The sequence below is a fragment of the Manis javanica genome, chromosome 6 (genome assembly GCF_040802235.1).
Source record: "Manis javanica isolate MJ-LG chromosome 6, MJ_LKY, whole genome shotgun sequence".
Taxonomy (NCBI): Eukaryota; Metazoa; Chordata; class Mammalia; order Pholidota; family Manidae; genus Manis; species Manis javanica.
This window is the reverse complement of record NC_133161.1, coordinates 73,090,374-73,112,513: the sequence shown is the minus strand read 5'-3', so window position 1 is coordinate 73,112,513 and position 22,140 is coordinate 73,090,374. Positions and strand designations below refer to the sequence as shown.

Genomic DNA, 22,140 nt, shown 5'->3' with positions numbered 1-22,140 from the left:
CCTAGATTCTGCTTTTTTAACAGGTTTCCAGGTAATACCCTTGCTGCTGCTTCGAGACCCCATTTCCCATCCTAAGTAGCAATGCTTAGTGCAGTATAGCTGCAATATTGTATGAATAGTTCTACAGAGTTTCACCACAACTAACTCCTGGAAAGCTGTAGGAAATAGTTTCATATGGAGTCAGATTATAAAACATAAATAATAACAATACTAAAACAAAATTCCAAAATTTTTAGGCCCAGAACCACTGAACTAGATGATATCCGAGGTCTCTGACATCCCTAAAGGGCCTCAGCTCCACTTCTCTGTCCTGTTTTCAAGGTTTTCCAATGCATAATCTGTATTTTTTCTGTACTGTATGCTCTGCTTGGTGTTACCTCCATGAGGGCAGAAACCTTGTGTGTTTTTTTTAATAGTGTCCCCAATTTTCCCCCAGAAGTCCCCAGCACAATACCTGGTACACAAGAAGTAAAATTAATATTTATTGAATGAATGCCCTTCCTCTTTTCTTAATTTAAATCTTACCCTACCTGCACATCCTACCTCTCCAACATAAAGTACTCCCCCATTAGAGAGCACTTCCCATTTATTTTCACACTCACAAATCTTCTTCTCATAAATGGGTATAATTCTAGGTTTGAGTCACATGATTTCTCACCTAATTATGACTGTTTTATGTTGGTCACTGTTTTCACTTGTCTAAGTTTTGTCTCTCCCCCTAGAATACAGGTTCCTTAAGTGTAGGAAATATATTTTAATATTTATGTGTCTTCTCCCCCTCAACTCCAAGCTCAGAGTAGAAATGTAATCTCTTAAAAGTAGCTTACAGAGCCTCCTGTGTTCCATTCACATTGGCCTGGCTTCTCCTCAACCATGCCAGGTATACTGCTGCTTAAGGGCCTTTGCACTTGCTGTGCTCATTGTCTGGAAGTTTTCCCCTTGATATCCATGGCTTATTCCCTTTCTTCCTTCATGACTTTGCTGAAATGTTACCCTCTTTGTGAGTCTTTTGCTGACCACTGCTGGGTCATCCTAGCATTCCCTGCTCCTTTTTCTCCAGAGCATTATCACGTTGCAGTATACTATATAACTTCTTTTGTCTCCCCCAAAGCATATCAATTCTTTATGAAAGTAGGAAATTTTGTGTTTTATTCAGTACTGTACCTTTAGCACCTATAACAAGATCTGACACAGTGTAAGCATTCAATAAATACATAATTGTGATTAGTTGACTTTCACAGGTATCATGACCTTGCCCAAATTTGCTCTCCTTCTGAAAGCCTCAAAGAACCTCTTCAATCTGCTAATTGGTATCATATCCTGCCACTGTTTATAATACTGCCATGGACTGTGTTCTTACAATTGTCTACCCTGTCTTGGAGTAATTGATAGAAATAAGCTCTGTGGTCAGTTGAAGAGTGAGGCAGAGAACTAAGGTGTGAAGAACCAGTGTTGCTGCATCAGACAGACCTGCTGGCCCATTTACTAGCTATATGACCTTAACAAGTTAGATCTCAGGGCCCCAGTTTCATCAACAGGGATAATAATGCTACCTTTATATGATAGATTTGAGGATTAGTTAAAATATGAATTGCCAGATATATAAAAGGACCACAATAAATTCCTTTCCCTATAACTAAGTATCAAATGAGCAGGATTTCTCCCATTTGACATATCCCACAGTAAAGTGGGAACATAAATTCATCCCATAACTTGAAGTAAGTGGAGGTCTAATTTTCTTCAAAGCAATTTATTAAACTTTTGATCTTAAAAGACTTGTTAAATGTTTTTATAATTTATGATGTTAATAATAGCAATTATTTTGATATTTTTATGTTCTTTTGTTTCTGCACTCTGCTTGTGTGATCTCATTTACACAAACTCTTCCAATTATCACTTTAAGCCTATGATTTAGAAATCTCTTTCCCCCAGTTTAACTCCTCCCCAGCCTCAACACGACCCTCTTCCTCCAGAATTCCATTTGCTATTGTCTATCGCAGTCACCAGTACCTTAGTCAAGGCCTGACCAACCAAAGACTGGTCTCCTACCTCCGGTCTAGATCTTTCCAGTTCAGTCTCTACTCAGCAAACATTACATTTTTATTGTTAAAACCTGTAGAAATCAATAAAGGCCACCCTAATGAGAACAAACAGGCTATTTACCCAGAGCTTGCTATAGAAAGAGTCAGCATTAACTGAATTTTCAGACTCCAAGGCAGGCAGGGAAACTTTCTGTGAAAAAAAGGAAAGCTTCTGTATGCTCTAGTTGGAGACTGTTGCCATGCAGAAGCTGGAGGTGGGTTAGCTAGAAGCAGGGCATCCTATTTGATTGATTTGGGAAGCATATTTGACTTTCTCTGGTTGATCCTGAGTGGCATATGGGGATAAAAAAAATAGGGAATCTGACAGTCATTGACCAAATCCTGACTTCTCTGAGCCAAGTGCTAGAGAAGTTTGATTCTCCAACTTGGTCGCTGCAGAAGTTGGTCAGAGTTCTATTTCTGTAGAGACTCTGGCCATTGTCTGTTTATATACCCCGTCTCTCAAACCATTCAATAGCTTCTGAAGATCCTTAGCACAGCATACAATGCCTTCTGTAAAATGGAGTTAATAATAATTCCTACCTTATAGAATTCAATTAGTTAATACACATAAAGTGCTTACAACTTACCTGGAAATAGACATTGTCTAATAAGTTTTAGCTATCCCCATCATTGTTATTGACACTGTCATGATTATCATTCATGATTTGACCTCTGCTTACCTCATTAGCATCATGTCACCACTATTCCCAGCACTGTCCTCTACACCATTTCCCTACTGAATGACTCACCAATCCTCTAAAGGTCATGTTTCCCTTTGCCTCCAGACCTTCACACATGTGACTCCTTTGCCTCTTTCTCTCACTTTGGTTCATCTCACAAATTCCACCCAATCTCATGGTTGCCTGCAGATTACTTCCTCCAGAACTGTCCCATGCCATGCTGCGCTTCTCCTGTGTGCTTCCAGAGCACACCTTTCAGCACTGGTGGAGCATTTTGAAGCATTATCTGTATTACCTACATCCCGAGCCAGACTAATAGCTACTTGAGGTCAGGACTACGTGTTCCCCACATCTAGCACAGTTTCTGGAACATAAAAGCTATAAATATTTGTGGAAGGAGGAAATGGCTAAGGGAGAAAGGGAAGGAGAAATCTTAAAAATACAATATATGCCAAGCAAGTAAAACACAGAGTAACATGAAGTGATAATTCAAGATAAAACTACAAGGAATCTATGCTTTAATCTTCACTACCCTCTGTTTCTTATAAAAGGTGTTTAGGGGGGGCATTCTGATGCTACATACAGGTATTAAAAAGAAAATTCTACATTGACTTTTCATTTCAGTATCCTTTCCAACCCTCAAAGCCAGTATTACAAAAAAGCAGAAAATAAAAACTTACTATATATATTTCTCTGACACACAGAAGGAAACAAGAAAAGACAATTGAGGTAGTGGCAGATGGTACTGTTAAATTTCCAAATCTTAAAAATCTTTAAAGGCAAAATTCTATTTGTCAGAATTTTTTGGTAACAGTAAATTTAGTAATTTAAACAATTTAATAGTAAAATATAACAATTTTCAAAGATTACCATAATACCGGTGTAGAATATTTAAAAATTATTTTTGATTGTTCATGTTTAAAGTAAAACATTTGTTCTATCCTTTTTCATCATTTTGAGTAATTAAGCTTATTAGGTACTTATTCTGCACTTAATTAAATGCTTAACTGAAAATTGTTTCTGAAAGACATTTCTTGAGATCACAACATATGAGTTTGTTATTATGAAAGGAAAGGAAATCCTAGACATAAAAGGCAATGGAATAATAACTATGCAGAAATATGGAAATATATGTATTAAAGCCAGAAAATACAATGGTGTTAACACTAAGTGAAATTATGTAAAATATTTATTCACATAAACAAAAAAAAAATAATGTGTAAAAATAGATATATTTAGATGATTGGAATAAATAGGATTTTTCCCATAAAAATTTTTTTATATCACAATTACATCATCTTTTCAAACATTTATTTTAAAGTAGAAGTAAGAGTGAAAGGGCATATGGGAAGAAGAAAAAGTACAATGGGATAGCTTAACTCTATAATAGAAGTAAGTTATACTGATACATAACATTTGAATTAAAAAAAAAATATCATGCAAGAAAGTATCGATTCTCAAGATAAATATAGCCAAAACTGCACTTAGAATTTAGAAATTTCTGTATCATCATAAGCACTTAAACTCAGGATGATAGCACCTCCTGCTTCCTTCCCCACTTACCTACAAATAACTTTATACCAGGCCCTATTATTTGGTGCTGAGGATGCCAGAAAACAACTCTGCAGCCCAGTGTAGGGGATAAGCATGTAAAACATTTTAGAACAGCATGATGGGAACTGCAATGGATACATACTTACAGTGCTATGCGAGCTCAAAGGAGGGACATTTGTTCTATCCTTTTAATCCCCTGGGGAGATACACTTGAACGATGTCTTGAAGGGCCTGTGGAAGTTAACCAAGGAGGGGAATAGGATTGTAACAACAGAAGTGAAAGGCATAGAAGTGGGTGGAGGGCATTAATGGAAAGTCATGGAATTATTGAGACTGGTTATGTTCAGATTTGAGCTTTATTATTCTGACCATAGGTAGAGAAGGACATTGAGGGCGCAAGAGTCAAGACGGGGAACAGCAAGAAACCTTCGCAACTGAGTGAGAGATGAGAAGTGAATAATAAATCAGTGAGATGGAAGGGGCTCAAGAAATATTTAAAATGTAAAATCTGTAGAACTTGGTAGTTCTGTTTTCTAATGTGAATGCCTGTAAGATGCTGGTACCAACTGAGAGGGGATACCTAATTCAGGAAGGCAGTTTCCTATGTGTACTTTAGAAGCTAATCATATAAATATTTGCATCAGCAAACTCAGTATAATGTAGGAGATAAATGCATGAGATGTGTAATATGTATGTACCAGATAATTTTATTTGCCAAAGCATGGAAGTGCTATCATTTCAGACACTGTCTTAGGCCTTTTGGGATTAGTGAAATTTAAAGACATTAAGATTATAAAATAATACAGGAATTCAGGAAGGTTTTTTTTTTAATTCAAAATTTACTTACTCCTATAAGATCTCATCTGCTTTTCATTCTCCCCTCACTATCTTTTTGTCATATTTTTAAGTTGCTAAGGGATAATATCATATAAAAAGAGTATGTTTGATGTGATTCTTGATTTTATGACACAGAATACTAAGAGTTGTATGTTTTTAGGGTGGTTTCAAGCTTATGGACCTAAATCGTGTCATCAAACTCCTTGAAGAGACTGATAAAGTAAGCTTTGAAAGAAAATTTCTCTGCAGGTATTTCCTGAAAGGTAACACGTATTCCCCCAAATAAAAGGCCCTCCTTTTGCTGGAAACATTTCAAATAATATATGTCATATATTCAAGGACTATGCAAATTTAGTATGAATTTACTTAACTTAGCAGCGAGGTCTGGAGAAGAATAGATTTGGTTTTGTGGTATGGAAAAACAGAAGGATATAAACAGAAAGAACCATAAAAATAGAGAGAGACTCATCTAGCCTCTGTTAGCGGCTTGTTACCAAATTGGATGTGGTGACCAAAGGTAGAAAAAATATATTGTGATGTACTAAAAATGTTCTCATATAAAATCAGGATATATATGCATAAGTAATTTAAGAGAAATCGCATATAGAATGTAATAGAAATAAAATTATTTCAGATACATGACTAAGAATGGAGAACTTACATATTGGGAGAAAGAATAATAAATACACAGGCATACATGCTCACACACCACACTATCCCATTACCCGAGGATTTACTGAATGCCTAAAAGCCAGCACACAGTATAAATTACTATGTGATGAAGTTTGCATACTTTTCATGAGAAGAAAATGGGTTGACTGTGGTAGAGCCAAAGTAAAATAATATCCTGTGACTAGTAGGCACAAAAATTTAGTCATTGCTTTAACATTTTTTAGTCTCTACATTTTTACTTAGAAAGAAGAAAAAAGCACAATAAAAATGACCCTATAAAAAATAAATTTATCTTCTCCTGGCTATGATTTTTGTGAAAGCTATTTTTAATTGTGAGTATATCTTCATTTTTTTAAAAAGAAAACACAAGTACCTAGAGCTCCTACTAGCTGTTAAAGGACAAGCAAAAAAAAAAAAAAGTATAGGTAACTCCACAGCTTCTCATGAATAATTCAAGAAGATTAAGACAGAAGTGATTCAGTCATGAAAACATATCACTGTATAGAGTTTTGTTTTGTTTTGTTTTGTTTCAAATGGCTGAAGATATTTGGTTTCCTTCAGTACACTGGGAATATTTTGGATATTAAAAATGCAATTTCTGCAGTCAGACTGCCAAATTTGACTCCTAACATCATCATTTAGCTGTGTGATTTTGGACAGATTACTTAGTGTTTCAGCTTGAGTTTCTAATAATACCTTCCTAATAGAGTTGTTTTGAAAATTAGTGAAATGATATAGATAGAGCCTAAATGGTACATGGCATAGAAAAATGCTCAACATACTTCAGGTACTGCTAATATTATTTCTGGAAACAATTACTACTTTTATATTAACTAGTTTTCATTTGAATTTCCTAATGAAATTTAAAAGGCAATTTATTTTTACCTTACACTGTTTCAGAAAACATATTGTAATTCATTTTATATAGAATTACTTGATAATTTTCATCTACTTTCTTTTTATATTATAGAAAAGCTTTTAATTCTCAGCATATTTGATAGCACAAAAAGAACTAAAATAGATAATTTGTTGTAGGATGATTTAGAAGAAAAACAACTTAAATCTGTCAAGAAACTGGTGCAGTGTTATCAGAATGGACTTGTATCCTTTACATATATATGTATAATTGCTTCATTTATCCTGAAATGGGAGAAATTTTATTAGAAAATGTGTTTTCATTTCCTATTGCTGCTGTAAGAAATTACCACAAAGTTAGTGCCTTAAAACAACTTAAGTATTTTGTCTTACAGTTCTGGAGGTCTGATGTCCAAAATCAGTCTTACCAGACTAAAATCAGGATGTTGGCAGGGCTGTTCCTTCTGGAGGCTCCCAGGGAGAACCCTTTACCTTGCCTCTCCCAGCACCCAGAGGTGGCCTGCATTCCTCAAAGCAGCATCACTCTCACCTCTGTTTCTGTTGTCCCATCTCCTTCTCTGATCCCCTCCTGCCTCTCTCTTTTCCTTATAAGGATCCTGTGATTACAGGCCTACTTGAATAATGTAGAATAACATAACTTTCCTATTTCAAGAATTTTAACTTAATCACATCTGAAAAATCCGTTCGCCATGTGAGGTAACATGTTCACATTTTGCTTCCATACTAGTTTTAAATGAAGTAAGATCTCAACCAATTCAAGCCTCAAAAACAAAAAAATTTCTGAGCAATGTTAATAAAATAATGCAGAAAACTAAGGTAGGTTTGAGTTACTTATTCTACAGCTGTGTATGTTTTATGTGTGGGTGGGTAGAAATGAGGGATAAGTGAACCATTAAGTAAACTTTTTTCAATGTGTTATTACTTATTGCTGTAGTAAGTTACTGGTCAACTGAATCTGTGGGGTAGCAGTTGGTAATCAAAGTCTAAAGGTGTGGTGAGAGAAGTAACAGATTTTTGAATAAGAGGTTACTGAGACAAAAATTAAATAATATTCCTTAAAAATATAGAGCTCTAAGTTTTTTTTTTTCAAAGTTAGTATAATTAAAACAGTGTCAGCCATATTTAATGAAAGACATGGAATTCTATAGGCTTTCTGACAGAAGTGCTATAAGGAATATGTTAATAAAAATACCAATCTTAGTTTTATTTCTTAACTAAAAATATTAAAGCCCCTAAGGGATTTAGCACAGATATTTAAAATTCTTAATCTGTGTGCAGGAAAAATTGAAAACCAGCCCCAATTTATAGAATCTGCATATAATATACTAAAATTATGTGGGTAAGTTGTTTTCCTTTAACTTAATTTTACATTAGCATGTGGCATTTTGTTATGTTTTTCTTTGTATTACAAAGATACTACACATTATGGTATAGCAAAGTGATACAGAACTCAGAAAACTTCACTTGATCACTTGATTACAGCAGTTGGTATTTCAAAGGTAGTCAATATTATTATAGTCTAAGATTGCTAGACACAAGAGATTAAACTGTTAAGTATAGTAAAATGTTTTCTCATAATAAGGTGCTCTCAAAGTGAATGATAAATGTAAAATGAAACCAAGAAATATGATACTTCTGGAGAATCCTTGAGAAAATTTATGAGCAGTACTTGATAGTTTAAGTCGAGTTTTATTCTCTCTTTAGAAAATTTGACTCTCAAAGATATATTAAGTTCTGTGTTATGTTTTATTTGATTTTCCAGATTTGAATGAAGAATCAAATATCACCAATTATTTCTGGTATTTATTTTTTAAAATGTAAATTAGAGGTCAGAATTATAAAATTTGTCCCATCCTTCATACTACTGTTTCTCCAACCATTTGGGGGAACTAGGAATACCTTCTGCTTTGTTGATACCTCATAGTATTTAATCAAGATATATATATTAAAACACCCATATTTAGGTTTCAATATAATACAGTAGAGGAAATTTCTTAAAGTAGGAATAAAGAAGGCTGTCAATTTAATCTCCTTTCTACCAATTTAATTTCTTAAATTGTGGTTCTTTTAATACACAAATAATAATGTTAGTAGGACTGTGTATCCATGGTAGGTTTTACCATTCACTTTTAGATTTAGCAACAATATTAAAAAATTTTGTAAGTACTTACATTTAATTTTTTTGATATCTGAACAAAAAAGTCAAAAACAGTTTATTGAATATCATTCCCATGCCTTACTTTGTAACAGAGACCACAAAAAATAAATAAATTATTGCTGTGGTGCTTTCAAGGAATTTTAACATACTAATTGGAAATTATTATTGTGTTGATGTGCATTATATGACTATCTATTATGTCAAAGTTTGAGTCTGTGCAAGTTCTAGAACACAATATTCATAATTACTTTCAACATCAGTGCTTCCACAGAGCTCCCCCAAAAATTAGTTCTCTGTGAAAGCTGTGACTGAATGTTTCATTGTATAATATGACAAAGACGGCTTTCTTAACCTTTGCCTTTTATGTCCATCTCTCTTCACCTTTATAAGCATATTTTATTTCCGTTTTGGTCAGTTATTTAGAATTACAAATTTTTTTGACAGTTGTTAATTCTCCAGGGCTAAAGAATAAGATATTATCCTCACTTTATTCTTTAGAAAGGAATTTTCCCTTACTTTGCAAATGATGCTTCAGTTAAGGACTTCATTAAACATAACTCATACTTTCTTCATTCTTACTGAAGCTTGCCATTTTTGAAAAAGAAAGCATCAGATGAAATAACATATGCTGAGGATACTGCTAATTCAATTGCACTTCTGGGTAAGTTAAGATTTCCTTAAAATAGAGAGGTGTAACATTTGAAAGACCCTACTGACAAGAAAGAAATGTTCTTTCACTAAGTTTCACTAAGAGTACTCCTCCAACCTAGCCTCTTTACTTGTTTTCTGGTTGGAAATTAATCATAGTGTGCTTGGTGGTAATTTTGTATTATTTGCCACAGAGACATTTCACGATGCCAACAGATTCTATGTGCCTTGAGTATAAGGACTGGCGAATACTTTTGTGCTTATTTGTCTTGATGTTATTTAGTTTGATGAAATGTATGTTAACTTTTTTTGTAAATCAGAAGTATGTGTCCCTCTCTGTCAGTAACCACACAAATATATTACTAGAATCTAATTAATTGCTAGAATTATTGAGAGATAAGTTGTTCATTAAATAATCTGAATTTTAAATAAAATCATAAAATGGTGGAACATTAAGAACTTTCATGTAATATATATAAATAAGTAGGTACCTGTGCTTTGTATATAGAAATAATGAAAAAATATAAAACAGCAGCTGTTTGCATTTGGGTTATTGCTTGATTTCCTAGAGAAAGAAAATAATAATTTCCTAGAAATGAATCAGACACTAGTTCCTTGAATTAGCCCTCCAGCTATGACAACATGTTCCCAAAACAAAACCTACATTAAATTTCTGCTTATTAATTTAGGTCTTTGTAAAGAATAAATAAAAGAGATACAATGGGTCCGACAAATAAAAAATATGTATTTTCTGAAGAGTTATGTTCCCAGCATTATACTCCATACTGAAAGACGTTAGAGACTCAGCCAAAATAAGTAAAAACCATTTTTACATTTTAACATAGACACTAATTGTCATATCTAAGTAAGTTTCAATAGTCTTCAACTATAGATACTTTGGGAGAAATTATTATGGCCTAGAATGAGTGAAGGTGTCAAGGAAATTAGAATAAACATGGGGAGTTAGATAAGATGACTTTAAGGAGGAGGCAGTATGGAAACTAATGGGAAACTTTAATTCTGTGAATCTCTGTCATCAGTGGAAACTCACAATGGGAAGCCAACTCAAAAGAAGACATAATAGTATTAACAGATAAAAAGTGTAGGTTTGTTTAATAACATTTTTAAAATGCCTGTTTCCCTTATTGTTTTTAAATGTTGCCTCCAAGAATGTTGGCAGACATTTGTATGATAAATACATGCCTCATTTCTTACTGGGTCAATCTGTTCTTTGCTGAATGGACTGCCTGCCTATTGATCATGTTACTGTCTCAACTTGAGGGAAGTTTGAATATTTAGTTTAACATGAGCTCTCTTCACTGATTACTAACAAACTCCAAATACTATTGTTCCTTATTTTAATTGGTAGAAACATGAGTTTAAACTAAAATAATTGTATCTGGTATAAAGTGTTGAACAAAGGCTATTAATTTTTACTATAACTTCCAGTTTCTACTATGTACTAGTGAATTACATTTTTCTTCTAAATGATAGATATTTCTGACTCAAGGGCAGGATTCTGGAAATGTAAATTTGGTACTTTTTGCTGACATTTTAAAACAGGAAACTGAGAAATGACCTAAACATACAGGAACTAAAAGGGTAGAGAAGATGATGAGAAACCTTAGAATTTCAACTTGAACATTCAGTTAGTTTTGTTGGAAAATCGTAGTTGTTCCTGTTGCCTACCTTTTTTCAAAACGTCATGATTTTTCAACCATAAAGGAAGGGTACAAAAAAATTAAGAGAAAAACCTTGAAACTGTCTTTTTTTCTTTTTTAAGTGGTGTCTTTTGCAAATGGATTTTCCTAAAGCAAGGATGAGGCTTCCCTATGTGTTCCCCTCTTCTGTGTACTTGCATCCCCACTCGCTGACCATGCCCAGAGATGAGCATTATGGAAGGCCTAATGCAAAACCTAAGTCTTCAAGGAACATCTAATTATCTCCTTCCCTCAGAGAATCCAACCATATTTCGTTCAGCCCTGAGTTGATTAGCTCCTAACTCTAGCTGTTCTCAGGCACCTAGAGGGCATGGATCATTCTAGAATTTCCACAGATAATTTTCAGATTCTCTTATGGATCATACTTGTAGGTCTTAAATAAAGCAAGTGAATCCAGCTTCAAGTATAGACTGAAGCCAGTTCAGAAATAGTTTAGGTATGACTGAAAACAAACCATCCCTATCCTCCATGTCCACCAAAATAACTTAAACTTAAAACTATTACCTGTATGGCAAAGATAGCCTAGAACCTCACTGTCTTCCAGTCTGGCAGCAAATTGAAGAGTATAGACTTGGAACTTCTCTAAGCAAAGGACACATTATTAGAGGCAACAAAATCACACTCTCTAGTTGAAGAGGAAAATGCTAACGCATACACTGACAAAATAATAACAGTACCTTAATACATTCCAGGCACTGTTCTTAGCCCTTTTCTCATATTAACTCATTTAATCCTCACAACAATCATCAAGGTAGTAACAGTTCTTTTACCCATTTTATAGATGAGAAAACTAAGACACAAATTTACACAGGTAGTAAGTGGCAGAGCGAGGATTTAATCTTAGACAGTATGATTCCAGAATTTATGCTGTTAATCGCCATTCTTTTCTTCTTAGGAAAGGGAGGCTAAGTTGATCAAGGGGCCAAAGGTTAGGAGGATAGACCCAGCATATTTCATGCATGTATGTGTGTATTAAGTTACATGAACCAATATGAATCTCTGATGAGGCATTTTTAATAATCTATATTACTAAGGCTTAAATTTGCAAGTAAACTTATGACAAAATTATTAAATAGCATTCAATTATCTTTTTTGCAGGTGACTTAATGAAAATACCAAGTTCTGAATTAAGGATACAAATTTGTAAGTGTATTGTTGACTTTTATCATGCAGAACCACCAAAGAAGCATATTCCAGGTGAAGTTTCTATGGCCTTTCAGTAATAACATATCTTTATGAAAAAGAATATGGTCTCATTTATCTTTAAACATGGAAAGATATGGGGGTATATCATAAAAGCAATGCATCAAAACAAAACTTTTTTTGTAGTCTTGAGCTCTTTAATCATTTAATTTTTTTAATGTTTTTATTGAAGTATAGTTGATATACCATATTATATTGCTTCCAAGTACATAACATACTGATTAAACAATTACCTATTTTATTAAATACTCACCCCAACTAATATAGTTACTAGTTACTATCCTTCAACAGAGAAAAATATTACAGTGTTATTGACTATATTCCCTATGCAGTACTTTTTCTTTTGGTATCATTAATATACAACTACATGAGCAGCATTGTGGTTACTAGATTCCCCCATTATCAAGTCCCTACCACATACCCCTTTACAGTCACTGTCCATCAGCATAGTAAGATGCCATAGAGTCACTACTTATCTTTTCTGTGCTATACTACCTTCCCTGTGCACCCCCCTACATTATGTGTGCTAATTGTAATGCCCCTTATTCCCCTTCTCCCTCCCTTCACCCAACACCTCCAGTCCCTTTCCCTTTGGCCACTGTTAGTCCATTTTTGGGTTCTGTGAGTCAGCTGCTATTTGATTCCTTCAGTTTTGGCTTTGTTCTTATGCTCCACAGATGAGTGAAATCATTTGGTACTTGTCTTTCTCCACCTAGCTTATTTCACTGAGCATATTACCCTCTAGCTCCATCCATGTTGTTGCAAATGGAAGGATTTGTTTTCTTCTTATGGCTGAATAATATCCTATTGTGTATATGTACCACATCTTCTTTATCCATTCATCTACTGATGGACATTTCGGTTGCTTCCATTTCTTGGCTATTGTAAATACTACTGCAATAAACATAGGGGTGCATATGTCTTTTTGAAACTGGGCTCCTGCATTCTTAGGGTAAATTCCTAGGAGTGGAATTCCTGGGTCAAATGGTATTTCTATTTTAAGATTTTTGAGGAACCCCCATACTGCTTTCCACGATGGTTGAACTAGTTTACATTCCCACCAGCAGCATAGGAAGGTTTCTCTTTCTCCATATCCTCGCCAGCATTTGTTGTTCCTATTCTTTTCTATGTTGGCCATCCTAACTGGTGTGAGATGATATCTCACTGTGGTTTTAATTTGCATTTCCCTGATAATTAGTGATATGGAGCATCTTTTCATGTGCCTGTTGGCCATCTGAATTTCTTCTTTGGAGAAGTGTCTGTTCAGCTACTCTGCCCATTTTTTTAAATTAATTAATTTATTTTGTTGTCATTAATCTACAATTACATGAAGAATATTATGTTTATTAGGGACCCCCTTCACCAAATCCCCCCTCACAAACCCCATTACAGTGCTGTCCATCAGTATAGTAAGATGCTGTAGAATCACTACTTGTTTTCTCTGTGTTGCACAGCCCTCCCCATGCCCCCCCCCACATTATACATGCTAATCATAATGCCCCCTTTCTTTTTCCCCACCCTTATCCCTCCCTTCCCTCCCTTTCTCCCCAGTCCCTTTCCCTTTGGTAACTGTTAGTTCATTCTTAGGTTCTATGATTCTGCTGCTGTTTTGTTCCTTCAGTCTTTCTTTGTTCCTATAGTCTTTGGGTTTGAAGTGAGTCTCTTGTAAGCAGCATAGAAATGGGTCTTGCTTTTTTATCCATTCTATTATTCTATGTCTTTTGATTGGTACATTCAGTCCATTTACATTTAGGGTGATTATTGAAAGATATGTACTTATTGCCATTGCAGGCTTTAGATTCGTGGTTGCCAAAGGTTCAAGGTTAGCTTCTTTAGTATCTTACTGTCCAACTTAACTCACTTATTGAGCTATTTGAAACACTGTCAGGTCATTCTTTATTTATCTCCCTTCTTATTCCTCCTCCTCTGTTCTTTATATGTTGGTTGTTTTATTCTGTGCTCTTTTGTGCTTCCTTTAACTGCTTTTGTGGGTAGTTGATTTTATTTTTTGCCTTTAGTCAGTATTTGGTTGGTCTGCTTTCTTTGCTATGATTTTATTTTCTCTGGTGACATCTATGTAGTCTTAGGAGTGCTCCCATCTAGGGAAGTCCCTCTAAAATACCCTTTAGAGGTGGTTTGTGGGAGGCAAATTGCTTCAACTTTTGCTTGTCTGGGAATTGTTTAAGCCCTCCTTCATATCTAAATGATAGTCATGCTGGATACAGTATTCTTGGTTCAAGGCCCTTCTCTTTCATTGCATTAAATATATCATTCCCTTCTCTTCTGGCCTGTAAGGTTTCTGTTGAGAAGTCTGATGATAGCCTGATGGGTTTTCCTTTGTAGGTGACCTTTTTCCTCTGTCTAGCTGCCTTTAAAACTCTGTCCTTGTCCTTGATCTTTGCCATTTTAATTATTATGTGTCTTAGTGTTGTCCTCCTTGGGTCCTTTCTGTTGGGAGTTCTGTACACTTCCATGGTCTGATCGATTATTTCCTCCCCCAGTTTGGGGGAGTTTTCAGCAATTATTTCTTCAAATACACTTTCTATTCCTTTTTCTCTCTCTTCTTCTTCTGGTTCCCCTATAATGTGGATATTGTTCCTTTTGGATTGGTCACACAGTTCTCTTAATATTGTTTCATTCCTGGAGATCCTTTTATCTCTCCCTCTGTCAGCTTCTATGCATTCCTGTTCTCTGGTTTCTATTCCATCAATGGCCTCTTGCATCTTATCCATTCCGTTTATAAATCCTTCCAGACATTGTTTTATTTCTGTAATGTCCTTCCGGACTTCATCCCTTAGCTCTTGCATATTTCTCTGCAGCTCCATCAGCATGGTTATGAGCTTTATTTTTAATTCTTCTTCAGGAATACTGGTTAGGTCTATCTCCTTCTCAGGGTTTGCCTCTGTGATCTTGGTCTGTATCAATTTCTTCTGCCTTTTCATGGCGATAGATATATTTGTGGGGAACTGGCGCATGTGTTGGGTAAGAGAAAGTCCCTTCTTGCCAGTTTGTGGCCTTCCTCCCCTGGGAGAACAGTGGCCTCTAGCGGCTTGTGCTGGGCAGCTGCGTGCAGATGGGGCTTCTGATCTTGCCCGGCCGCTATGGAGTTTATTTAGCTCTGCAGTTGCTGTGGGTATAGCCTGCTACAGGCTGCTTCTCCAATATGGCAGAGCCACTTCAGAGGGGGAACAGGTGGGAGGCTGTTTATCGTGGTGAGGGGCCTCTGAGCTGCGCTGTGGGGGTTCGGGCACCCAGAGTTCCCCAGGATTCCCCGCTGCTGGGCTAAGTGTCCCAGGGCACTTCCGTCCAGCTGTGGGGTCCCTGTCCCTTTAAGACTTTCAAAAAGCACTCACTTTTCTTTGTCCCAGGGGCACCAGCTGTGGGGACCCACTCACAGGTCTTACTGTCCTGTTTCCCTAGTTTTCAGGACCCCACGCACACACTGTGTGTCTGCACTCTGGTGTGGATGGCTCGGGCTGGGTGTTTAGCAGTCCTGGGCTCCCTCTCCCTCCCTGCTCCGACTCCTCTCCTCCCACTGGGGAGCTGGGGTGAGGGGCGCTTGGGTCCTGCCGGGCCACTGCTTGTATCTTACCCCCTTCGCCAGGCGCTGGGTTCTCGTAGGTGTGGATATAGTCTGGCTGTTGTCCTGTGTCTTCTGGTCTCTCTTTTAGGATTAGTTGTATTTGTTTTATTTTCAAAAATATATATGGTTTTGGGAGGATATTTCCACTGCTCTACTCATGCTGCCATCTTGGTTCTCTCCCTCTGCCCATTTTTTTAACAGGGTTATTTGCTTTTTGGGTGTTGAGGTGTGTGACTTCTTTATATATTTTGGATGTTAACCCCTTGTCAGATATGTCATTTACAAATATATTCTCCCATACTGTAGAATACCTTTTTGTTCTGTTGATTGTGTCCTTTGCCATACAGAAGCTTTTTAATATGATGTAGTTCCATGTGTTCATTTTTGCTTTTGTTTCCCTTGCTCAAGGAGATGCGTTCAGGAAGAAGTTGCTCATGCTTATATTCAGGAGATGTTTGCCTATGTTGTCTTCTAAGACTTTTATGGTTTCATGACTTACATTCAGGTCTTTGATACATTTCATGTTTACTTTTGTGTATGGGGTTAAACAATAATCCAGTTTCATTCTCTTGCATGTAGTTGTCCAGTTTTGCCAACACCAGCTGTTGAAGAGGCTGTCATTTCCTCATTGTATGTCCATGGCTCCTTTATTATATATTAATTGACCATATATGTTTGGGTTAATATCTGGACTCTCTATTCTGTTCCACTGGTCTATGGGTCTGTTCTTGTGCCAGTACCAAATTGTCTTGATTACTGTGGCTTTGTAGTAGAGCTTGAAGTAGGGGAGCATAATTCCCCCAGCTTTATTCTCCCTTCTCAGGGTCGCTTTGGCTATTTGGGGTCTTTTGTGGTTCCATATGAATTTTAGAATGATTTGCTGTCATTCATTGAAGAATGCTGTTGGCATTTTAATAGGGATTGCATTGAGTCTGTATATTGCATTCAGTAGGATGGCCATTTTCACAATATTAATTCTTCCTATCCATGAGCATGGAATAGATTTCCACTTATTTGTGTCTTCTTTAATTTCTTTCATCAGTGTCTTACAGTTTTCAGAGTACAGATCTTTCAGCTCCTTGCTTAGGTTTATTTCAGGGTATTTATTCTTTTTGATGCAATCATAAATGGAATTTTTTTCTTAATTTTTCTATCTGCTAGTTTGTCATTAGTATATAGAATTGTAACAGATTTCTGTGCATTTATTTTGCATTCTGCAACTTACTGAATCTATTACCTTAAGTCACTTTAAACAAAAAAGATGTTTATATATTTTCAACTTTAGATTTGCATGATACTTTTAGTCGGATGCTAAATATTTATAACACAGTTTTTAAAGTCATACCCAAATTAGTTTAATTATAATTATTACTATTAGAAAATGTTATTTAATACTATTGATAATTTTATTTATTTCTCTAACACTTTTTAATTATTAATAATATCTGTGCTACCCAATTAGATGTTACATTCCTAATGCTAATAACATTTTTTATCATGTTTGGAAAAACAATTCTGCATGTTACAGCTAAGGGATCTTAATATATAATGATAAAATAAGTCACACTGAAATGGGTATTGTCAAGACAGATGGCATTTGCACTATAGAGCATATAGTGTTATTTAGGACATAGTTCTTTATAGTTTCTGTAATATGTAGTCAATCTAGGAAGGGAAAAAAGATATAAATAATATTTTTTTATTATATGTTCCTTAAGATAGTGGAAATAAGACTCTGTGGTAGAAAAGAAAGATAAGTTAGGACTAGAGAAAAATGGTATGACAATTTAAGTAGAGAAAGGAGATTATTAAATGTCAAATTTGAAATACTGCTGAGAAAAACAAGTGGAAGTGTTTGGTAGATAGTATACATTGGATATTAAAAGCACAGTCCAGAAGTACAGGTTTTAAATTCATTCAAACAGAGATGAAAATTAAAGCCACTAGACTAGTTGAGTCAGCCAGGAGATAAAGCATATAAACAGCAACCGACCAAGAATGGCAACATATATAATGCCCATATTAGGATTTGGGGTAGAAATGATCCAAAGAAATTAGCAGTGACTGGAAGTTCAAAGAGAAGAGAAAACCTAAAGACTATGTGCTAATGAATGAACTATTTGATGAAGGAAAAAGTGGTCTCAGTGTCAAATACCGTGGAGGCTTCTGTAATTGAGGAATGAAATGGCCAAATTAAGGTGGTGTTTAAAAGCTGTAGTTAATCTTTGGCAGATCTGTTGCATAAAATGATCAGAGTACATACAAGACTAATGAATAAAAAGATTGGGAGAATAGAGGGAATGGGAATGAGGGAGTAGAGGCAGTAAGTACAGACATATCTTAAGATCAGATCATGAAGAAAAAGAAGGAAGATGGAGAACAGCTCAACTGTTAGCAAGATCAAAGGAAGATATTTAGGTTTTTGTGGTCTAAAAAATTTTTTATTGAAGTATAGTTGTCATACAATATTATATTAGTTTCAGGTGTGCAATTATATACAGTATATAATGTTCACCAAGATAAATGCAGTTACCATCTGTCACCACACAAAGTCATTATAATATTATTAACTATATTCCCTATGCTATACTTTTCATCCCTGTTGTTTATTTTATAATTGGAGATTTGTACCTCTTTATTTTGCCTTCACCTATTTTGCCCATCTGCCCAACCCTTATGGCAACCACCAGTTTGTTCTCTGTATTTATGTTGTTTTTAGAATAGGGGAAAATGAAGTTTGTAGACAAAGGAATAAAGTGGAAAATTGGAGGGTGAACATCCCAAAGAAAGCATGAGAGGGTGGAATTAAGAACACAAGCTTAGAGTTAACCTTGGCACAATACAGTCACCCTTCTTTAAGACAGAAAAGTAGACAAATGATGTATGAGATAAGAGAGAGGAGTTAAGGTGCAGAGAAATGGGGTTGACCTTAATTTTATCAGACACTGAAAATTAGGAGCCTAAGGCAGTGTTCTCACTGTCACACAATTGCTTTCAAGTGATGTACAAGGCTAGACATCTGGGAAAACAGCTTCAAAGTCTTCAGTAAGACAACTGTAAAAGACATAGCTCTGGAAACAGGAATCAAATCTATGAGCTTTGATAGTACTATATTCTTCTATAAAATTGTAAACTCAATAGAAAAGGTTATAGAAAGTACAAGTACATTTTGGTCCCCCCATAGGATAGACTATTATGCACATAAAAATCATGATTTTGGAAAATATTTTACAGAATGGGGAAAAAGCTTACAATAAAATATTTAGTGCCACCATAGAACATAAAATTCTGTTTACAGTATACTGTTAAAATTATATGCATATATTAAAATATCAGCGAGAAACATACCAAAAATGTTAATGGTGTTATCTCTGGGTAGTGTTTTTGTTTTTATTTTCCCTCTTTGTACTGTTTAAAGGCCTAAAGTGAGAAGCTAGGCAATACCGTGAAATACCCATCACAGGGATGAACACAGCCTTGTCCAGAGGCAGAGATCAAATTCAGAAAGATTAAGAAAAATTGACAGACATCTCAGAACTATGGAAAAGTTAAAGAATCTAGTTGGTCCCAAAAGTTAAGAAGTCAGGGACTTAGATAAGTGATATCACTAAGAAAATGCCTGCATGCAGGTGAGCAAGTATCACCTGATGTGTACTTAATCTCTCTCCTTGAATACAGCTAGGCAAGGCACATGTGCAAAAGAGAGGTAGTGTTTCACAGAGGAGTGAAAGGAGAAGGACATTCTTATATGACATGTCACCAAGAAACAAATTTCCATAAAATACCATTATATTCACTAGCATTTATGAGAATAGCATCCTATTTTTACCTCGTATTTCATTGCCAAGTCACATAACTGATGTCCCTTAAAAGCATTGAAGTAATACATTGACCTGAATATCGAAAACACTCAGTATTTTTAATCATGCCATTTTCCTTTAAGGAAAGGGATATCTACTGACAAATAAGTAGAATTTTTTAGAATTTAAGATACGTCCTCCACATTTGTAGTCCTCTTTCAAATACCAGGGATCAGCAAACTATGAACCCCAGGCCCAAATTGGCTCAATGTAAATAAAGTCGTATGGGAACACAGCCATGCCCATTTACTTTTGTGTTGTTTATTTCTGCTTTCATGCTATGGTAGCAGAGTTGAGTGTGACACAGAAACCTTATTACCTGCAAAGCCTAAATACTTACTGCCTGGCCTTTTATTGAAGTTTGCCTATCTCTGTGCTATACCATTTAAAATGGCATACCCTTTTTTGAAGATTTTTTTGTTGTTGCTGTTTAATGATAAACTATTAATTTGTTTTTCTTAACGTAGATGATTACTGTGTGAAATAAATGTACATATTTATTAAGTAATTGTTGTTAGGTTACCAGCAAGTTAGTTCATCATACAAGACTCAAATGGCTGAAGTTGGAGGATTGGCAAAAACAATGGTCCAGTCACTGGCCTTGCTTGAAAATCAACTTGTTGAGAAACTTTGGGTACTTAAAGCTCTGCAACATCTCTCAACTTCTGGTTTGTATATAATTAAATTTGAACACTGCATTCTCAACTCTTTGTTTCTAATATCATCAAGACTGTACAACATAATTTTTAAATTCATTTTCAGAAGTTAATTGTACTTTAATGATGAAAGTACAAGCAGCCGGTGAAATGTGTGCTCACCTCAATGACCCAGATCCCTCTGGACAGCTACTATTTCGTTCATCAGAAATACTTTGGAACTTATTGGAAAAATCTTCAAAAGAAGAAATCATACAACAGCTTAGTAACTTGAACTGTTTGCTGTAAGTCTATGTGGTTAGATAGGAATGTTTTTCAGCCTTAAAATAAGAGCCAGTGACATAACATCTTTGAATTTGTGTTCAGTTAGGCTTCTGATTCATGGAATGACTATATTTCAGGGCATCTTTCTTGTGCCACTGTGTAAATCTACCTGGGCAATAAGAACCCATTTTTCTTCTGTGGAGAAGGTTTTTAAAGTTGCTTATTAACCAATCTATGTCTTTGAATATGTAAAATTAGAAATTTCAAAGAAGTATTTCTTTTGTCCAGTCAGTAAACTTATTTTTGAGTATTTACTCTCCTCTAGATACTCAATAAGCATTAGCTATAAAATAAGAGTGAAACTTTGAGCTACATATTCATTTATTCATCAAATAATTATTGTCTGCTCTGTGTCAAGTTCAGTACTAGGCCATAGAAATACAATTGAAAACAATACAGACATGGTTTCTGCTTTCATGGAATTTGCATTATCGTTAGGAGAGATGGACAAGTAAATAGGCAACTAAAAAAATGCATGTTAAATGTTATGCAAGAGGATGTCACAAGGTGCTACATATTCGCCAGAGGAGGGTGAATCAGTATACTCAACCCAACTGATTTAAACTATATAGATAATTTATGGGCTCATGTAACTACAAAGTCAAGGATAAAACTGGTTTCTCTGCAGCTGTATTCAGGGGTCCGCAAATATCAGAACATGGGCCCTCTGAATTCATATCTCTGTACTATCTTCCACTGTGTTGTCTTTATTCTCAAGCTCCACAGGATGAGACCTAAGAAGTCCAGGTTCAAGCAAAGAAGACTTGCTATTTTGAAAGCTCAAAGGAAACTCTTTGAATTGAGTCCCTGTTGGCCCTCAGTGGTCTGATGTTCGCCATACCAGAGTAGATTACTAATCACAGAGAGAAGGAAGTTCTGACTGGATGAAAGGAAGCTGAAGGCAGCTTCACAAGACCAAAAGTGGGGGAAAGAGTGAATGCCTACATAAAACTATGGCTACTGTTAGAAGGGCAAGTGAGTCCTAGAAGGCAAAGCAGCAAATGCCCATCATGCAGGAACCTGACCCAGACTTAGAGTTAATACTTGCTTCATAATGAACCTTATTTGGCATCTGAATGATAAATAGGAATTGGCAACACATAAGAGTTCTACATTCAGAAATGAATAAGGAATTATCAAAACCAAAAACTTGAAAGTAATTCAATATGGTGAGAACAAAAAGTACAGGGTGAAATAGTGACTGATGAAACTAAGAATGTTAGCAGGGTCCATAATGTGAAAGACCTAATAAGCCTTGGTAAGGGGGTTGGACTTTATCCTAAG

At 35.5% G+C, this 22,140-nt stretch overlaps 1 protein-coding gene across 4 annotated transcripts in view; it reads left to right on the top strand.

The window, feature by feature from the left end:
* Positions 1 to 22,140, top strand: part of CFAP69 (cilia and flagella associated protein 69) — a 54,903-nt gene that overhangs the window by 2,443 nt on the left and 30,320 nt on the right. Inside the window, exons 2-8 of one of the 4 annotated variants that reach the window (XM_017644896.3) lie at positions 5,316 to 5,375; positions 6,863 to 6,928; positions 7,933 to 8,042; positions 9,446 to 9,522; positions 12,329 to 12,427; positions 20,395 to 20,544; positions 20,639 to 20,816. In XM_017644896.3, coding sequence (XP_017500385.3) covers positions 5,316 to 5,375; positions 6,863 to 6,928; positions 7,933 to 8,042; positions 9,446 to 9,522; positions 12,329 to 12,427; positions 20,395 to 20,544; positions 20,639 to 20,816 — 740 coding nt within the window. Of the gene's footprint in view, positions 1 to 5,315; positions 5,376 to 6,862; positions 6,929 to 6,956; positions 7,520 to 7,932; positions 8,043 to 8,465; positions 8,503 to 9,445; positions 9,523 to 12,328; positions 12,428 to 20,394; positions 20,545 to 20,638; positions 20,817 to 22,140 lie in introns of those variants that run through there. The other 3 variants (XM_073238873.1, XM_073238875.1, XM_073238874.1) reach the window with 3 other exon arrangements.